Here is a 17,568-nt window from a genome sequence, read left to right on the forward strand (position 1 = left end):
ATTTGAGTAAGTGGCTTATTGATGGCCCATACAAGACTTAAGAGTAACCATATAAATAATTTCCATGTGTAGAAGGAGATGGTTGGCAAGATGGATGGTCTAGAGCCTGAACAACGCACCGATGAGGCAGCTGCGAGTGTTTTTAGGGAGGTACTTGGTCAGAGACCAGGATACACAAGGGGGCTAGGCGAGATGGTCATCCTGGAGTCGACAAGACAACGGGACCGTGAACGAGAAAGAGAGTACCTTGCGTTGATTGAAAAACACAAGAAAGATGCCGACAATTATAAGAAAGATGCCGACAATTACAAGACGCAGCTTGATGAAGTGAAGGATGAATTGCGAGAACTTCGTGAGAGGCAAAATGAAACTGATAAAATGATGAGGATGTTCTTCTTCAATCTCCATCCTATCCCTGGGTCTCTCCATTCTTCTGAGAATGGAGAGACCTAGTGAACCTTGGTTATGAAAGGAGGGAAGGGCTTTTTTGTATATTTTGGGCAGTTTTTGGTAGTGGAAGATTGTGGGTGGCCAATATATAAATATATATATATATATATATGAAGACAGAGATTGTCTATTTTTGTGCTGTGGGAGAGGTGTGGGCAGTCGGTGGGATTTTTTGGACTTGTAGAGGGGATGGAAAGTTAGGGATTTAACATCCTGATGAGTAGATCCTGAATTCACTTTTTGCTGTTGGGTCTTTTTGCTGACTGGTATGGGCTTAAATGGATTTTCAACACCCTGATCATGGGAATTAGGTGATGGGTTATTGGCAGTGCAGTTCAATGAAGGTACAACGTATAAGTTATGTAATTCTTTGATTCCTTCTCCAATGAATTTGTGGTGCACATGACTTTTTTGTCAAGTAGGAAATTTTCTGGTTATAAGTAAGAAAGGTTTGTTAGAATCTGAATATTCCTAACAAATCTTTCTGTTTTCAAGTCAGGAAATGGATATTTTGATGGAGCAGCTGGAATGCAAATCTGCATACCAAAAATTAGGTATGTGTGTACCCATTTTCATTCCTGGCATAAAAGATCTTCAATGGCATTTTACAGTTGGTGTACCCATTTTTTACATGATACAAAGTTCAGGATAATATTTTGTTTTTTATACATTAAAGTTGTAATTAGTTAAGCGTGGTGTTGTAAAATATGTACACATGAGAGAGATGAGGGAGGGAGTGTCTGAGGTTAGAGAGTCAATGTCCTTGGTACTTCATGGTTGAAAGTACTTTTCATGTAACTAATCCTAGCTGTTTATTGTTCCTATTTTCTCAGAATACCAAGGCATGGTCTCTAAATGGATTGTCTGAAGTAAATGGAAAGCATTGATCTCCCAACCTCAAAAATGTAATTGTGTGTGTGAATTTTTTTTCTTAAAATTCAATTTCATGAATTTAATTTTGTGGGATTACCAGGTCTAAGGCAGGAAGTGTTCAACTTCATCCACCACTATCAGCTCAAAGGTTTGGTTCAAAATCAGCAAAGTAAGATTTGTCTTCCATTTGTCTTCAGGAGGTTGTTTAGATTTTTTTAAGTTAATCTTTTATACTTATATGAGACATCAATATTTGTCAGAAGTGCACTTATAGGGTTCTTATGTTTTTGTTGATAATTTCGTACTTCTCATGACCATAGTCAATTATTCTAAATAGGATCAGGAAGTATATTTCAAGCCTTAGACTTGCTGCTAAAGCTTGCAAAATAGGGCCCCTCATTGATGCATGATTTGTTATTTGGCTTGGTTGTTAACATATCAATGTTTACAAGTAAGATATGTTACTTGCTTGGTGACAGTTTTTTATTTTTATTTTTTATTTATAAGTACTAAGCTTGGTGACACTTTTTATTAGTTTTTAGATCATTTTCATTTTCTGGTTTTGTGCTTACCACTTCCCCAAGTTCATGTTTTTTGGGCTTAGATGCAATTTATTTCTTTATGTGCTTGAGCTGATGTTTTGTGGATTAACGTTTTGGTTGCTTAGAGCATATATTTGGTTGTGCCCTAGAGTTCACTTGGTACTTCTCATGTCACCTCTTGAGGTTGAGATGGAGGGATGTAATAAAGGAAGAGAAAATGAAAAATAGGAGGCTGAAATGTTAAGAGAACCAAAAGAAATTTTTCCTCTGATGTTTTCATGAATTTATTTCCTGCTTTGGGTCATTTTTTACCAGTGAAGAAAGTGATGCTGGGTGAGCTGATGTTATTTGTTTTTAACAATTTGGTTCATGAGAAAACTGCTGCATACGCTTATGAGGAACATCCCAATTTTGGGGCTTAGGGTCTTCAGCAGGTTCATGCATCTACTATATAGTATAGACCAATGCACAAGATGTAAACCCCACACACACACACACACACAACAACAAACACACATAAATATATATATATATATATATATATATATACGCACTTCATCAATTAAGAGCATGATTGTTAAAAAGGAATTTACACAATAGTTTCATATTTGTGTAAATTGAAGAAACTATATATTAATAACTGAGAAACACTTTCTTATTCTTATATTCAATCATTAAATTTATATACAGGAAAAGGCATTTGATGAAGTGCGGATGCAGCATCAGAGAGATGGGAAGACACTAAGAAGGCAGGTTATGTAGCTGCCCTATATTTATATGTCATCATGTGCCTGTCAAAGTGAGCTGTATGTTTTCTCAAACCCTGCACTTCTAGCTCTCATATGCATACAGTAATATATATATATATATATATTGCTATATATTTAATGAACTATATGACCATATACACCTAAAACTTGCTCAAATAAGTAGAGTTATTAAGAAAGGTCGAAGCGATGACATAGGAAAGATCAAGAGGGAGATCATGTAGGCCTAGAAATTAAAAAGAAAATGGTTTCTCATGACTGGCCCCCGAGTTGTCAGCTAGTCCAATCCTTCCCCAGTTAATTTGCCTTTAACTGGGTTTCGATCAAGAAACCCTTTCTTGTTCTTTTCTTACACACAAGTTGAGGTCAGGACTAATAAGGTGTTGGATATATTGGGAACAATTTTTAACTAAAAAGCTGAAGGAAACATTTCTTGGATAATATCTCTTCTGAACTTGGTCTTATTAATTAATTCTCCTCCTAGCTAGCTTCTCCATCCCTGATAATTACTCAAGTCTAACATTTCCAGTATATATATATATATATCTCACTTGGAACCAAGACCAATTAAAATGGGAGGCCTTGGAGCAGTACTACTCCCAGTACCCCAGCCAAACAGATCTCCAGTGCATTGGGAATATTGGCATTATTCCCAGCTCCCATACTAGAAAGAAAAGAGTACCTCCACATTTCAACCTCGCCCAAGGTGCCCCCCGCATCAAGTCACTCTCGAAGACTGTGATGCAGTGGGTCTTTATTGCACGTACCCAACTTCACTAACTTGTGCAAAGTTTTGGGCAAGATTGGACAATTTGGCTGATCTTAAAGAGATTGTTTTGTGGATTCTGTAAATTTCTACTTAGACCATTGTGTTTGGTTGTGTCTTTGAGTTCACTTGGTACTTCTCATGTCACCTCTTGAGGTTGAGATGGAGGGATGGAATAAAGGAAGAGAAAATGAACAATAAGAGGTTTCATTTTAAGAGAAGAGGGAATTAATTAAGTACTGGTTTGAGTTTGCTATTTCCTCTACTGTTTTCATGAATTTATTTTCTGTATAAACCAGCATTTTTTACAAGCCAAGAATTTCTGTTTGGTGAGCAGATGTTATTAGTTTATAGACTAAAAACTGTCTTGGTTTTTGTGCTTCAGCTAACTTGTGCAATATGCTGTTAGAGCGAGAGTTTTCTGTTTGGATGTGTATAATACTAGTTTGTGGATTCTGTTCATGGTTGCTTAGAGCTAGTTTTGGATGTGCCTTTGAGTTAACTTGGTACATTAGGGTCATGTCACCTCTTGAGGTTGAGATGGAGGGATGGAATAAAAGAAAAGAAAATGAAAAAGTAGAGGTTGAAATGTTAAGAGAACAAGGAATTTCGAAAATAAGTACTGTTTAGTTTGAGTTTGCTATTTCCTCTGCTGTTATTATCTTCAAATTTTATGCTTTGGGTCATTTTTTACAATTCAAGATCGGGTCATGCATGCTTGGTGAGCTGCAGTTGTTAGTTTATAGACACTCCACAAGTTTGGTTTTTCTTTTTCCTAACTTGTGCAATGTGTTGGTTTTTGAGCAAGAACAAGGTATCCAGATGTGCATAATTTTGTTTTGTATATTATAGGTTGTTTTTTGGTTGCTTAGAGCTGGTTTTGGTTGTGCATTTGAGTTCACTTGGTAGGCTGATCATCATGTCACCTCTTGAGGTGAAGGAATTGTGAGGAGATCATAAGCAAACAATAAGAGAATTCACAGTAGATTATGTACACTGAGTTGTGTAGATTGATAGTAATTTCCCTATTAGGAATACCAAATGACCTTAAATATCAATATGTGACATTAGATAAACCTTTATAGAAACCAAGTAAAAGGGTGGGGTATGGTAGAATCATAGCTTCCTGGGGGATAGTAAATTTACTGCTGTGAAAAGGGTTCATTATAATTGCTGATTTGGTATTTTTATAACAATAAACAGTAGTGAAGTTTATTTTGTAGTAACGGTTTTGTTTTTTTGTGTATCATTGCCAGATATTGGAGTTGGAGATATAGCACGATCAAATATGCAGAAAATTTGAGATTTTAAGAGCATTGTTGCAATCATGTTGAAGCTTGTTCTACCCACCCCTCATGCCCCAGGTGCATATTGAAATAGCTGAGTAGATGTAATTTCAGCTGCAGGCCAATTGACAAATATTGAATGAATGTGTACATTTTCAGATAATATTGTTTAGAAGATATTTAGTAGTAGCTAAGCGTAGGTTTTGGATGCATATTGGTACACCCTAGTGTAGCCCATAATTACATTAATGTGAATTCTGTAATTGACTTTGACTGAATGAATGTATTAGTTTATGAGCTGAAAATGTTTCCTACTTGTGTGGTGTTTATTATTTTTTTAATATATATATTTAGTATCTTATTTCAGGTAAGATACTAAACATATATATATATATATATATATATATATTCTTTTGGCTGACTTCAATTTAATAAGAAGTTGCAATATGTGTTACCAAGATTAATTATATAAGTGTGACAACGAACCCCAGCCAAAACAGCGAATGGACAAAAAAAAAAAAAAAATGAACCTAAGCATATTTGCGGCGAATTCAAACTCATTGTAATCAAATCTAATTTTCGGTGACAACCCAATAGCGGCGCCGCTATATCGCCGAAAACCATTACCTTCAGCAATTTATATGCGCCGCAAATATACAGGCATACCGTCAACTACTATTGCGTCGACTTGAGAAAATCGTCGCGACAATTATTTGCGGTGATGATATTCATTGCGGCAACTACGCAAGGTATAGCTGCTTACGCGATGAAAAATGAAATCGCCGTGATAAGCATCGTAACTTTTGCAGCGACCATTATCGCCGTTAATAATATTGTAGCGACGATATCACAATATCGCTGGGATAATATCAAAGTTTTTTGCAGCGATATTCAGGATTATTTACGACGATATATGTCGTCGCTATAAAATTTTCGCAACGATATTGGACCAAACAGAACGACTCTTTTGCGGCGTGTCATGTCATTATTTGGGGCGAATAAAATGCGCTGGTAAAAGTCTATTTCCCAACGAGTTTTGGCTTTCGCTGCGATTTATCAGAAAATGCATCTTTATTTCGTCGAACATGCGGCGATCTAAAAATCGCCGGAATTGATCACCTGCAGCGATTAAGGTATGTATAAGCGATGATTTTGAGTGTCGCAAAAACCAGCATTTCTTGTAGTGATGGTTAAGGTCTCGTTTGGATGTTGAGTTGAGTTTAGATGAGTTTAGTTTTTTAAAAATAGAAGTGAGTTGAGATGGTGAAGTGAGTTTTGTGAGGCTCATCTAAGATGAGTTTAGATGTGTTTGAAATCTTAACGTTAAGATAAATTTAGATGTATTTATAAGAAGAGTAGTACTATATGTACTTGCAATTTTATTTATATTTTTACTTACAAAACTCATTTTATTAGTTTTCTTTTAAAATTTAAATTTCATGATTTTTAACATATCAATAATTAATATGTAAAGAATTAAGTTTTTCTTAAGCATATTTAGCATTTTCTTTATAGGAAATGAAAAATGTTTGTGGGTCTCGTGTGTAAAAGGATTTTAAGTTAAAAAAGATTGTAAATTTTACATTTAAAAAAGTTTTAAATTAAGATGAGTTTGATACTTTTAAAAGTTAATTATTTAAATATTAGATTCTACTTAAAATTGGATTGAATTCATTCCGTTCAAATTACAAACGATACCTAAATCTGTGTATGCGGATCGCATTTAATGCCAATGGAAATTTGTCATCCGGCGTCAAAGCCTTTCCTTGTCTACCTTTTCTCAAGAGCACAAACGTTTGATTGAATTCTAAAACAAGAAAATTAAATATTTGACTAATTAATCAGCAGATAATAAAAACCGCTACTTGTGTCATCTTGTCCACAAAAGTTCAATCATAGCTAAGCGTTAATGGTCACTACAATTATTTCAGAAAACAAATTTCATCCAAATCTTGACTTTACAAACACAAGTTTCTTTTGTTTATGGTTCGTGATGTAGCTAGAAGTTTTAAAATAGAATTATTATTATTTTTTATTTATTTTTATTTTCTCTCCTGATCAAGTATTCTACAAATGGAATTGGCGAGTTTTGTTATTCATCAACTTCTTTTTTTTTTTCAAAGAAAAAAGAAAAATTGGAGAAATCTCTTTCATTATGATTTAATAATGATTCTTTATTATTAATTTTATATTTTTTTTAGTTACTGTGACATATTCAGGTAACTTTATAAATTTACCATTTAAATATGAAAAATTACTTAAAATATGATACATCGATTCACATAATTGAGATAAAAAACATAATTTTTTGAGAAAGATTCTCATTTTAATGTCTAAAAAAATCATCATTTCTATTAAATATAACATCAAATCTTGATCTTTAACATTTTTAAAGAACCCATTACTGAATTGGAAGAAATTCCTCAAACCCATATGCCTTTCTTCAACTCTCTATACTATTTGGAATATATATATATATATATATATATATTGATTCTTAATGTCTCCTGTTCGTCCACTATGCTCGCATATGCATATAAGACACTCAAACATGTCATTATTCCATCGTTATTGGTTCCTTAAGAATAATGTTAGTGGTGGGGTTTATAAACTTTAAACGTGCATACATTATATGAAGGTTGATACTACGAAGCCCTTCAAGTGTACCCTTAGTTCATTTTGATTTTAATTTTTTTTATATTTTTTTAAATATAAAAAAAAAATTAAATTTTTTAGTAATAATAATTTTAATATTAAAAAAAAAATACACAAACAATACATAGGTTTTGTTTGGATGTTAAACTGAGTTGAGATGGATAGAGTTCTTTATAAATAATAATGAGTTGAGATGTTGAAGTGAGTTTTGTGGAGTCCACCTAAGATGAATTTAAATGTGTTTGAATGTTAAGAAGAATTTAGATGTATTTATGAAAAGTTAAAAAAAATTGTCAGTTTTGCGTATAAAGATGTGTTGAGTTGAAAAAAAGTCGTAAGTCATATGCGTAAAAAGATTTTGAGTTGAAATAAATTTAGTGATTTAAAAATTGAGTATTTAAATCTTAAACTCAGTTTAAAATTAAAATAAATTGAGTTGATCTTGATTTAATTCAATTTCCCAACGGAACCTTTAAATTGGCAAACTAGCTTTTAATTTCCATTTCCGAGTTGATTTCTCGTGCATGCCACTATAAAGCAAAAAATTTTATTTCACATCATTGATTTAATATATAATTTTCCTTCGATATGTTAATTTTTCTTTTTCATTTTCTTATGCATTATAAACTAGAAAATATAAATTTCATATTATGATCTATCAATATTTCTAGATCTCATTTATAAATATATTGATTCCTTTTTCCGACTATCTACAAGCAACTAAGTAGGAAATAAGATATTTATATATATCGGAGTAATCTATCATTATCTTCACTGTAATCTAGATTAGTTATCAACTCGGCGATCCGGCGAGTAAACTCGGTCACCAGCACTGGTCCGTCTCCCAGTTCTTGCGGGAGTAGCCGGAGAACCCCGAAGTCGCCGTTAAAGGCTTGTACGGCCTGAAAAGCTTGCGATCGTAATCTGCGCGCTTATGGGGGTCCGATAGGGTGGAGTACGCAGCGTGTATCCTCATGAACTCGCCGGCGGACGAGTCCTTCCTAGCGGGGACGGCGACAACGTCAGGGTGGCATGTCCTCGCCAATCGCCGGTACGCCGTCTTGATCTCCTGGCACGTGGCGTCCGTGTGGATACCGAGGATCTCGTACAGCGAGGTGCACGCGGTGGCCATATACGATGTCGTGCTACGGCTTTCGGTGGAAGTGGCGGCGAAGGCGAGAGGCGGAGCGAATCTGAAACGTGTCGATGCTTTTGCGGAGAAGTTCGGAGCGGTCAGAATTGTAGGGGAAGGGGCAGAGAGCATGGTACGGTGAGGCGTAGTGCGGTTGTGACGGTGAGAGTGGGAGAGCTAGGAAGCTGGGGGCTGGGGGCTGTGTCTGGGGGATCTGGGGGCTCCCGTTTAAATATAGTTGGGGGAGAGTACGGGTTGGGCCCGGGGTTAATTTATTTGATTGATTTCGCAATTATTTTTATTTTATTTTATTATTATAATTTTTTTAAATTTTTATATAAAATAAAATAATATTTTTAAAATTTTTAAATAAAAATATATTTTTAAATATTTTATTTAATTTTTAATTTTTATCTTATCTTATCCACGAAAATAAAAGATGAATTAACCAGAATCGGTGGTTAAGTTGTGCCCTCGCGGCGGGTCAACCAGAGGAGCGATAATTCTTATCCATGGGGCCCGGGATTGGGTGCTGAGTCAGCAAATTGATTATCCAAATTTCGTTATTTGATGCTTCATGATGCACCCCTGCGTGGATAAAGCTATTATTGTCGTTGAAATCTTTCATTTATTATAATATATTTCCTATTAATTAAGACATAATTTGACCTTTCATTTCATTCTTAATTTATTATATTAATTTCAACTATCCTTTAATGATTTTCAAAATAATAGTTCTAATAATGGATAAGTCTTTCTACTTGTAATACTATTTAGAATCAAGATTTTCTACAATTTTCTTTCCTAATCGCTTTCTACAATTTAAAAAGAGATAGACACAATATATATAGTAGAGTAAACATCTAGTATAATCTCTCTCTCAATGGTCCACACTTCACATACTCATCAATCATCGAGTTGTATTAGGGGTGTTCACCCCGCCCGTCCGAACAAAATCGCACAAAGCAAACTAATGGATCTTACAAATCCAAACAAAAACCAAAACAAATTTATAGATCAAACCAAACAAACTTATAGATAAGAAAAATTTCACAAATCCAAAAAATAAATTAATAAATAACTTACAAAGTTATAGATCCAACCAAACAAATAAGAGCAATGATATATACAAGGCTATAAGCCTCAAATGCACTAGTCTCGCACAAGCCCTTAATAAAAAAGTGGACCCCACCATAGAAAAGTGAGAAAAACTCAATTTTTCTTCATGGGACCTACACTTTTACAAAAGGTTTGTATATTTGGAGATCGTACTTAGCATTACTTCACAAATAAATACAACGAAGTAGTAACCGATGAATCGCACATATTTGAAGATTTGTGCATAGACCCATGGGACACAGCCACAATCATGGGTCATATAGATTTGTGCACAGATCTTCAGAGATTTGTGAGAAAATCTGTATAGTCCATGGTCTCCATGGTTGCAGTCGTGGGTAATCAAACTTGCAGACCTGTCATGGTGTCACCCACGGTCGTAGTTGCCAGCCGTGGGTCTCTAACAAAATATGACCCACGGCAATGGAAAGCTATACATAAGTTAGAACTCATAGTCGCCAGCTGTAATCCACAACAATAGAGGGAACTCGAATACCAACCAATCACTCAATTCCACAATACAAAGTCAACCTATTGAAGTGTATTACAAATTCAAGTTGATTTCCATCTTCTTCAATTTTTTCATGTACCTGCATTTCGTCCTTCACTAGACCCAAACGAAATACGCTTTCAACACCAAAGAGAGAGTAAGCTTGTCCACACAAACGCCATTCTCGAGAATTAAAGAAAACAAAACGAAGTTTGTCTTGGTTTAAACCAAACTCATGTGAATATAATGTAATAACAACATTCCAAAGAAAGGAGACCTTGTGTTCTTGAAAAATTCGAAAAGTGTGGCACGCTAAGAAGACGTAGTGATGAGTTTGCGCCTTTGTAGTGAAAAAATAGAATTAAAAATGATTTTGGTTGTGAGAGAAGTGTTTTTGATAAACTTAGATGTTATAAGTCTCGTATGGTTAATATTCTTATATGGAAGAATGAAAACACATAATTTTAGATGATGTTTTACAACACTCAAGACACACAGGTGCATGGTTGTATCGGTGCATAAGTGAAGATATCAGTATTCTTGATTCTTGTTTGGAGAGTAATCAAAAGTAGAAAGAAAGAGAGAGAAGAAAAGACTTTTGTATATTTCGTGATTACTGTATCTGTGCATTTGAACTTATATATATCTATTACATAAGCTAAGCCATGTCATCTAAGTAACTAAGTAACTCCATATATCCCATATTTAATTTGTACTCTATAACACTCCTCCTCAAGATAGAGAATACAAGTTATGAGTTTCCATCTCACTAAGTGAGTGAATAAAAATTTCATAGCCAAGTGGCTAGGTAAAAATATCACTAAGTTGATGCCGAGAGGGAACACGAAGAGTATGGATTATACCCACTTGAATTTTGTCTATCTCAATGTGCTTAGTTCTTTCATGGAAGACCGAATTGACAACAATATGCAAAGCTGTGTGATTGTCACAAAATAGAAGAGTAGGTTGAGAAAGAGAGACTCGAAGATCATGAAGAACCGTTAGAAGCCAAGAAACTTCACAACAGATTGTTGCCATAGCTCCATATTGAAATTCTGTTGAGCTTTTGGAGATTGTAGTTTGCTTTTTAGACTTCCATGGGATTAAAGAATCACAAGGGAAAACACAATTACCAGTAAGAGACTTTCGAGAATTAGGACAATCAGCCTAATCCAATTAAGTAAAAGCCTTCAAATCTGGTTGAGAAACAACAGAATAAAACAAGCCTCGACCTATGATGGACTTGAGCTATCGTAGAACCCTATAAGCAGCAGTGGTGTGGTTTCCTTGGCTAGTCCATGAACTGGCTAGGAACTTGAGTTGAGTATGCAAGATCAGGTCTGGTGATAGTCAAGTTGAGTACTCTTCCAACTAATATGCTATAAAGGGAAGGATCTTCAAGGAGATGACCATCAGTCCTCATCAACTTTAACTTTTGGTCCATATGTGTAGTAATTTGTTGAGCACCAATCAAACCATAATCCTATAGAATATCAAGTGCATATTTCCTTTGACATAGGGAAATACCACTAGATGATTGAGCTACTTCCAGCCCCAAGATATACTTGAGGTTGCCAATATCCTTAATCTTGAACCTATCATCCAAATAAGACTTTAAAGAATTCACTTCAGTCAAATAATCTCTAGCAATAATGATGTCATCAATGTCTACTAAAAAAGTAGTGAATGATGAATCAATAGACTATGTAAACAATGAATAATCGACTTTAGATTAGATGAAACCAAGTTGTAAAATAGAATCCAGAACTTTGGCAAGCCATTGCCTAAAAGCTTGTTTTAGTCCATATACGAACAATAAGAATATACGATGCAATTCTTAATAGGTTTGAACGATTCCTTTTCTCAACCAAGAAGCCAAATTTTGCTTATAGAGCCCTTATCACCATTAAGCAAAGTCTTTTCCTTGAATGTCCTAGAATAAAGGTAGCGAGTGATTAATGTTTCATCACTTTCTTCTTCCCTTAAGATGCTACACTAGCAACAAAGAGTCAATGAACTCCTGCACAAAAATCTGGTGGCAAGAATTTGAACATGCAAAAGGATAAGCCTTTCTGTACTCATTGTGGACTTACTGGGCATACAATGGAAAAATATTATAAAATTCATGGGTATCCACTTGGTTTCAAAACTTCCAAATCAAGACTAGCTTTTGCCAACAATGTTTCTACATAATCTTTTCCAAATCGTGGTGTTACGGTTCCTCAATTGCCTATTACTAAAGAGTAGTTCCAACAAATTTTGAATTTCTTACAACGACAATCTAACATTGAGGGTCGTGCTTTTGTAAACCAATTAGACTATTTTCAGTTAACTCCAATTCCAGCTCAATCACTAATGGAAATGTCAAGTAAACATTTAGTTTTTCCTGCAACAGATTCTCAAACTCACTCTGTTTTTTCTTCTATTCAAGTTTCTTTTCCAATATATTCTCTTATATACTTTGGATCATAGAAATGGGGGCTATAGATCACATTGTGTTGCTATGATACCATGAAGATATCAGTATTGTTAAGTCTTGTTTGGAGAGCAAGAAACAATACTAGAAAGAAATAGAGAAACAATACCATGAAGAGTGCTTAACAGGTTCAACATGGACAAAGCTAAGCTAGTGAGTACACCCTTGAGAAGTCACTTTAGACATACCAAGGATTAGTCATTGAAGTCAGAGAAGGAACGTGGTTATATGAATAAGGTACCCTATGCCTCAGCAGACCAGACATTACCCATACAGTGAGAGTTGTGAGCATGTACATGAGTAATCTAGGAAAGCAGCATTAGGGGGCTGTAAAGTAGATTCTGAGGTACCTAAGGGGCTCCTCAGATTCATGTCGATGCTTCATTGGAGTAGGCTGAAACTATATGGTTATGTTGATGCTGACTTGGCTAGTGACACTATAACACCCTACTCTCTTAGAGATAAGAACAATGTCATTTTTTTGAAGTTGAGGGAAATCGGAGTACTACTACTGAACTTGATTTAAAATTATTATTATTATTATTTTCTAAAGAAATCGCCAAGTACAAAGATTCCTTATAATAAATAGAGTCATTCTGAGTTAAAATACTAAAATCATAAATGAGAGCGTGCATAAGCATTTATTAAAATTTCTCAACCTCTGTTCCATAAAAATCATAATTTAAAATCTCTATATATGATTTAGGCCACTATCACACCTCCTTGGACTAAGTTTTGTCCTACAACTCTACCTTCATAAATATTCTGACCTGTGTGGTTTAAAAATATAAAAACAAACTAAGGTTTTCATAAAATATTTCATGCTGAACTTAAAATCATGACTGATTATACCGATGTTTATGCTATGCATGATTGATTTATTTGAATTAACTAACTGGTCTTATTTATCTAACTGACCAACACACTTAACCCTGTGTCGAAGTTGTACACCTGCCCCATGTCCTGCAGCCATAAGGGGAGCCACTGATAGTATTTTAACATACTATAGTGGACCACGCTTGAGTCCGTGACTTGCTCATCCACCCTGAAACTGCATTGGTACCATGCATCTGAATGAGTATCTGATTAATTATTCTGAGTTTATCTTACATTTGATTTTATGAAAGTTTACGTGTTTTATGCAATGTGAGATGCATAATACATATATAACTATAATATGCAGAATGAAACATAATGAATGGCGTGCTTGCAAATATCATGACATGCATGGTACATAAACACTGGTTTCGAAAGAACTGGCTTTAATAATATCATATATGATCAAGTTACTTACATCTTAGCGTTAATCCAATATTTTCAGCACGAAATTGATCATGTGAACTAGAAGGAGAGATAAAACATGAAGGATGTTGTGAGAGGAATGAGGCAGTCGGCTATTGGTGTGGTGAATATAAGACACGCATGGTGTTGGAATGAATATCTTGGGTTCAGCCGCTACACTTATGGAGGTTTGTGATTTTTTCCAAATAATATACGGAAAAGAAGATATTTATAAAGAGATTTGGAAAAGGGAGCCGAAGAGTTCTTGCTCGAGTTGGACTCGGTCGCGATCATTCAAAAAGAGAGTTTGAATTATGATCTAGTAGTTCCATTCAATGTAGGATTGATATTGACTGAGATTGTGAGGGGACTTCAATCAATGATGATTGTAAATTGAAATAAATTTCTAATGACCGATCTTTAAATTTTAAAAGGAATCTAACTTGTTCAATAAATAATAAATAGAATTTAACCTAGTTATTGAGCCTAATTAAAACTCCTAATCAGTCTCAATAATTTGTCACTCGTGAACTTAGCCAATATAGCCCATTAAATATAATTTAGGCCCAACAAAAAGTATCAATATTCCGACCTTATAATTATTGGGCCGAGTTGTTACACAACAGGAAGAGTACCACATGTTTTGTATATACTCTGGGCAGTACTGCTATGTCTTGGGGTTCAAACTTGCAGAAGATAGTTGCATTGTCTATCACAGAAGCTAAGTATGTTGTTGTATCAGAAGGCACAAAAGGAAATGATTTGGTTATAGAGTTTCTTGGAGGAGTAGGGTAAGAAGAATGAGAATGGCACTCTCTACAATGACAGTAGAGTGCCATATTCCTTGCCAAGAATCCAATATTTCATTTCAAGACCAAACATATTTAGATCAGATATCATTTTATATGATCTTTTTTTATGATGACCAGTTGATACTTGTGAAGATTTGTGGAAGCAGAAACCCCGCATGTATGTTGACTACAGGTGTTACGCTTGAGAAACTAAAATTGTGCACTACTTTAGTTGGTCTTCTAGCTTGAGAATAGGAGTTATAAGCTGCAGAGGTGGAGGATTCAGTTCTAGAGGTAGGTACTTGTTACATGTGGTTGTACTAGTCTCCAAGTGGGAGAATTGTTGGGTTGTGGAGCCTGGTTCTTGACTCGAGTGAAGTACATGTAGAGAGTTCTCTCGACAGTTGGCTTGAGCGAAGCATTGGTAAAGAGTTCTCTCGAGTCTCGCTTGACACCTTACTCAAGCGAATGAACCGATAATTATCGCCTTAGGGCTTTTCACTACAGCTTATATATACATATACATATGTTTTAAAGCATAGAACAATTGATAGTTTAGTACAGAAGGAACGTACAAGAGATTTTACAGTGAAAAGAGAGAGAGAGGTGGCTTAGAGAGAGTGAGAGGAGTGAAAATCTTGTATTTCCACAGTGTATTTTGAATTTCTTTTGAATAAGATTCTCTACAGTTCCATGGATGTAGACACATTGTCAAACCACGTAAATCTTATGTCGTGTATTATTTATTTCTTATTTTTTGTTTTACTATTTTGTCTGTATTGTTCCCAACAAGCTCACACGTAGGAAAGAAAAGGGTGGCATGCATGCAATGATCCACGTCTATATATTTATTTAGTTTCCAAATCGTAGATTAAGGTTCTGTTTGGATGTTGAGTTGAGTTGAGTTGAGATGAGTTAAATTCTTTATAAATAGTAGTGAGTTGAGATGATGAATTGAGTTTTGTGGGGCTCACCTAAGATGAGTTTAGATGTATTTAGATGTTAAGATGAATTTATAAGTATTTATGGGAAGTTGAAAACGGTTGTGGATCCCAGGTGTAAAGATGTGTTGAGTTGAAAAAGGTTGTGGGTCCCACGTGTAAAGATGAGTTGAGTTGAATTTAGTGATTTAGGAGTTATGTATTTGGATGGTAGACTCAGTTTAAAATTAGACTTAACTGAATTGATTTTAGTTTATTCCAAGTTCCAAATGGACCCTAAGTTAACGTCGTTGTATTCTTTGCATCCTCGTGTTTTGTGATCATGATCAAGAGCCATTGATCCTTATATAGGAAGTATTGGCATTTGTTGCAAACTTTCCAATGCAATCCCCTCATGTGAATCTTTAATAGAGTAGTGTCCATCCTTACCACTTCGACAGCTACTTTACCTTCGATCACCTTTTGCTAAATGAGGTAATCAAAGCATAATTATAAGTGGAAATTAATGATACTTGTCGTAGAAGTAACACTAAATATGTATCTTTGATGGGTTACCCTACAAAGCACAAACAATATATATATATATATATATATATATGAAAAGATAATCCTTTTGGAATTATTCTCGTTTGTATTCACAGTCCATCTTAATTCATCTCAATTCATCTTACTATTATTCAATAACTTTAATTCACAAATCTTACTACTTTTCATAACTCATCTTACTACTATTTACAATTCATCTCAACTTATTTTCGAATTCAAATAACACTTGTAATCATGTAATATGTAATGTGACACATGATGCATATGCATTGATCAGTTGTTGACTACAAAACTTGGACAGCACCTATATTTAATATTTCATGCATCAGTCACATCCACCCAGAGAGAATGATAGATAGCTTGAAACATTCACCGTTTGTGCCGAATGAATCTATATTAATGTACTAATATAGAAATATAATTAAAATTTAAACAACTAAAGTAAAAAATCTCAAACACAAACTTAAGATATATAATAGAATTAAAAATATATATACAAAAATAAAAAAGACTGGCCGGGAAATTCCTCAAAAACCAGCCATGCATGGAATGTGGCCGGCCGGCATGCTGGCCCGCGAACAAGTCTATGACTATCCAGGCATCCACCCACATGACCGGACGGGCAGCTTTCACTCTTAAATCTATTTTATTGAAGTTGTTTAAGGTAGATTTTTTTTTTTAATTTCAATTTTCTTCAATATTTTGCTTTGACCTTTTGATATTAATTGATATCTGTATTATTAATTTTTGGTTAAGTTTCTTATTATTTTACTTTTATATATTATTTTGATCATTTGTAAGTGTACTTCTTTCTAATTTTATATTATTTTTCTATTTTAACTATTTTATTTTAATAATTCCTATTATATTGATTAATTTAATATTAATGTTATTTTATAGGTTTTAATCTTTTTTATTTGGTTTGTAAAATAGAGTATTTTTAAAAAGCTCATTATGTAAATTACACGTGTCACGATGCAATTAGAAAGCGTTTAAAATTCAACAAAACTCCATGAAATAATGGAGGAATATTCTGAAAAAATAGATAATAATGCAACAAAGAAAGAGAAATAACAAAAGGAGAAATGGCTAAAGATTAGCACTATGACAATTTTAATTTGTCTGCTTTGGAATCTCCCTTCTAGAAGTGCATATAATGTGCAAGTGGCATTTTAAAGTTGGGGATAATCTTATCTCTGAGAAATATGAATAGATTTATAATTAAAAACAAATGAGCAATCATGCATTTTTAGAGATCTAGAGACAATGAAGAGTCACTTGACAACGACCCACTTATTTGATAAGAATCAATTTGATTCCTAGCTAATTGTCCACCTTTTCAGATTTAGTTTAGATGGAAGAAAAAGACCAACAAGGAGAAAGTGTTCATGGGGTTTTGTCATTTTGATAGGACTTAAAGTTCTCTTTCCCACATATGAATATGATATTGCAAGTG

At 34.3% G+C, this 17,568-nt stretch overlaps 1 protein-coding gene across 1 annotated transcript; it reads right to left on the reverse strand.

Annotated features, from left to right (window-relative positions):
- Positions 1–7,822: 7,822 nt before the first annotated feature.
- On the reverse strand, positions 7,823–8,691 carry LOC108997644 (chaperone protein dnaJ 11, chloroplastic). The gene has a single exon (XM_018974000.2). It carries the CDS (start codon positions 8,601–8,603, stop codon positions 8,163–8,165), a length of 441 nt encoding a protein of 146 aa, XP_018829545.1. The 5' UTR covers positions 8,604–8,691; the 3' UTR covers positions 7,823–8,162.
- Positions 8,692–17,568: the final 8,877 nt, after the last annotated feature.

Source organism: Juglans regia, chromosome 11, assembly GCF_001411555.2.
Source record: "Juglans regia cultivar Chandler chromosome 11, Walnut 2.0, whole genome shotgun sequence".
Lineage (NCBI taxonomy): Eukaryota > Viridiplantae > Streptophyta > Magnoliopsida > Fagales > Juglandaceae > Juglans > Juglans regia.

Coding starts and splice junctions, on each gene's coding strand:
- LOC108997644 (XM_018974000.2), bottom strand. CDS start 8,603: ATGCTCTCTGCCCCTTCCCCTACAATTCTGACCGCTCCGAACTTCTCC.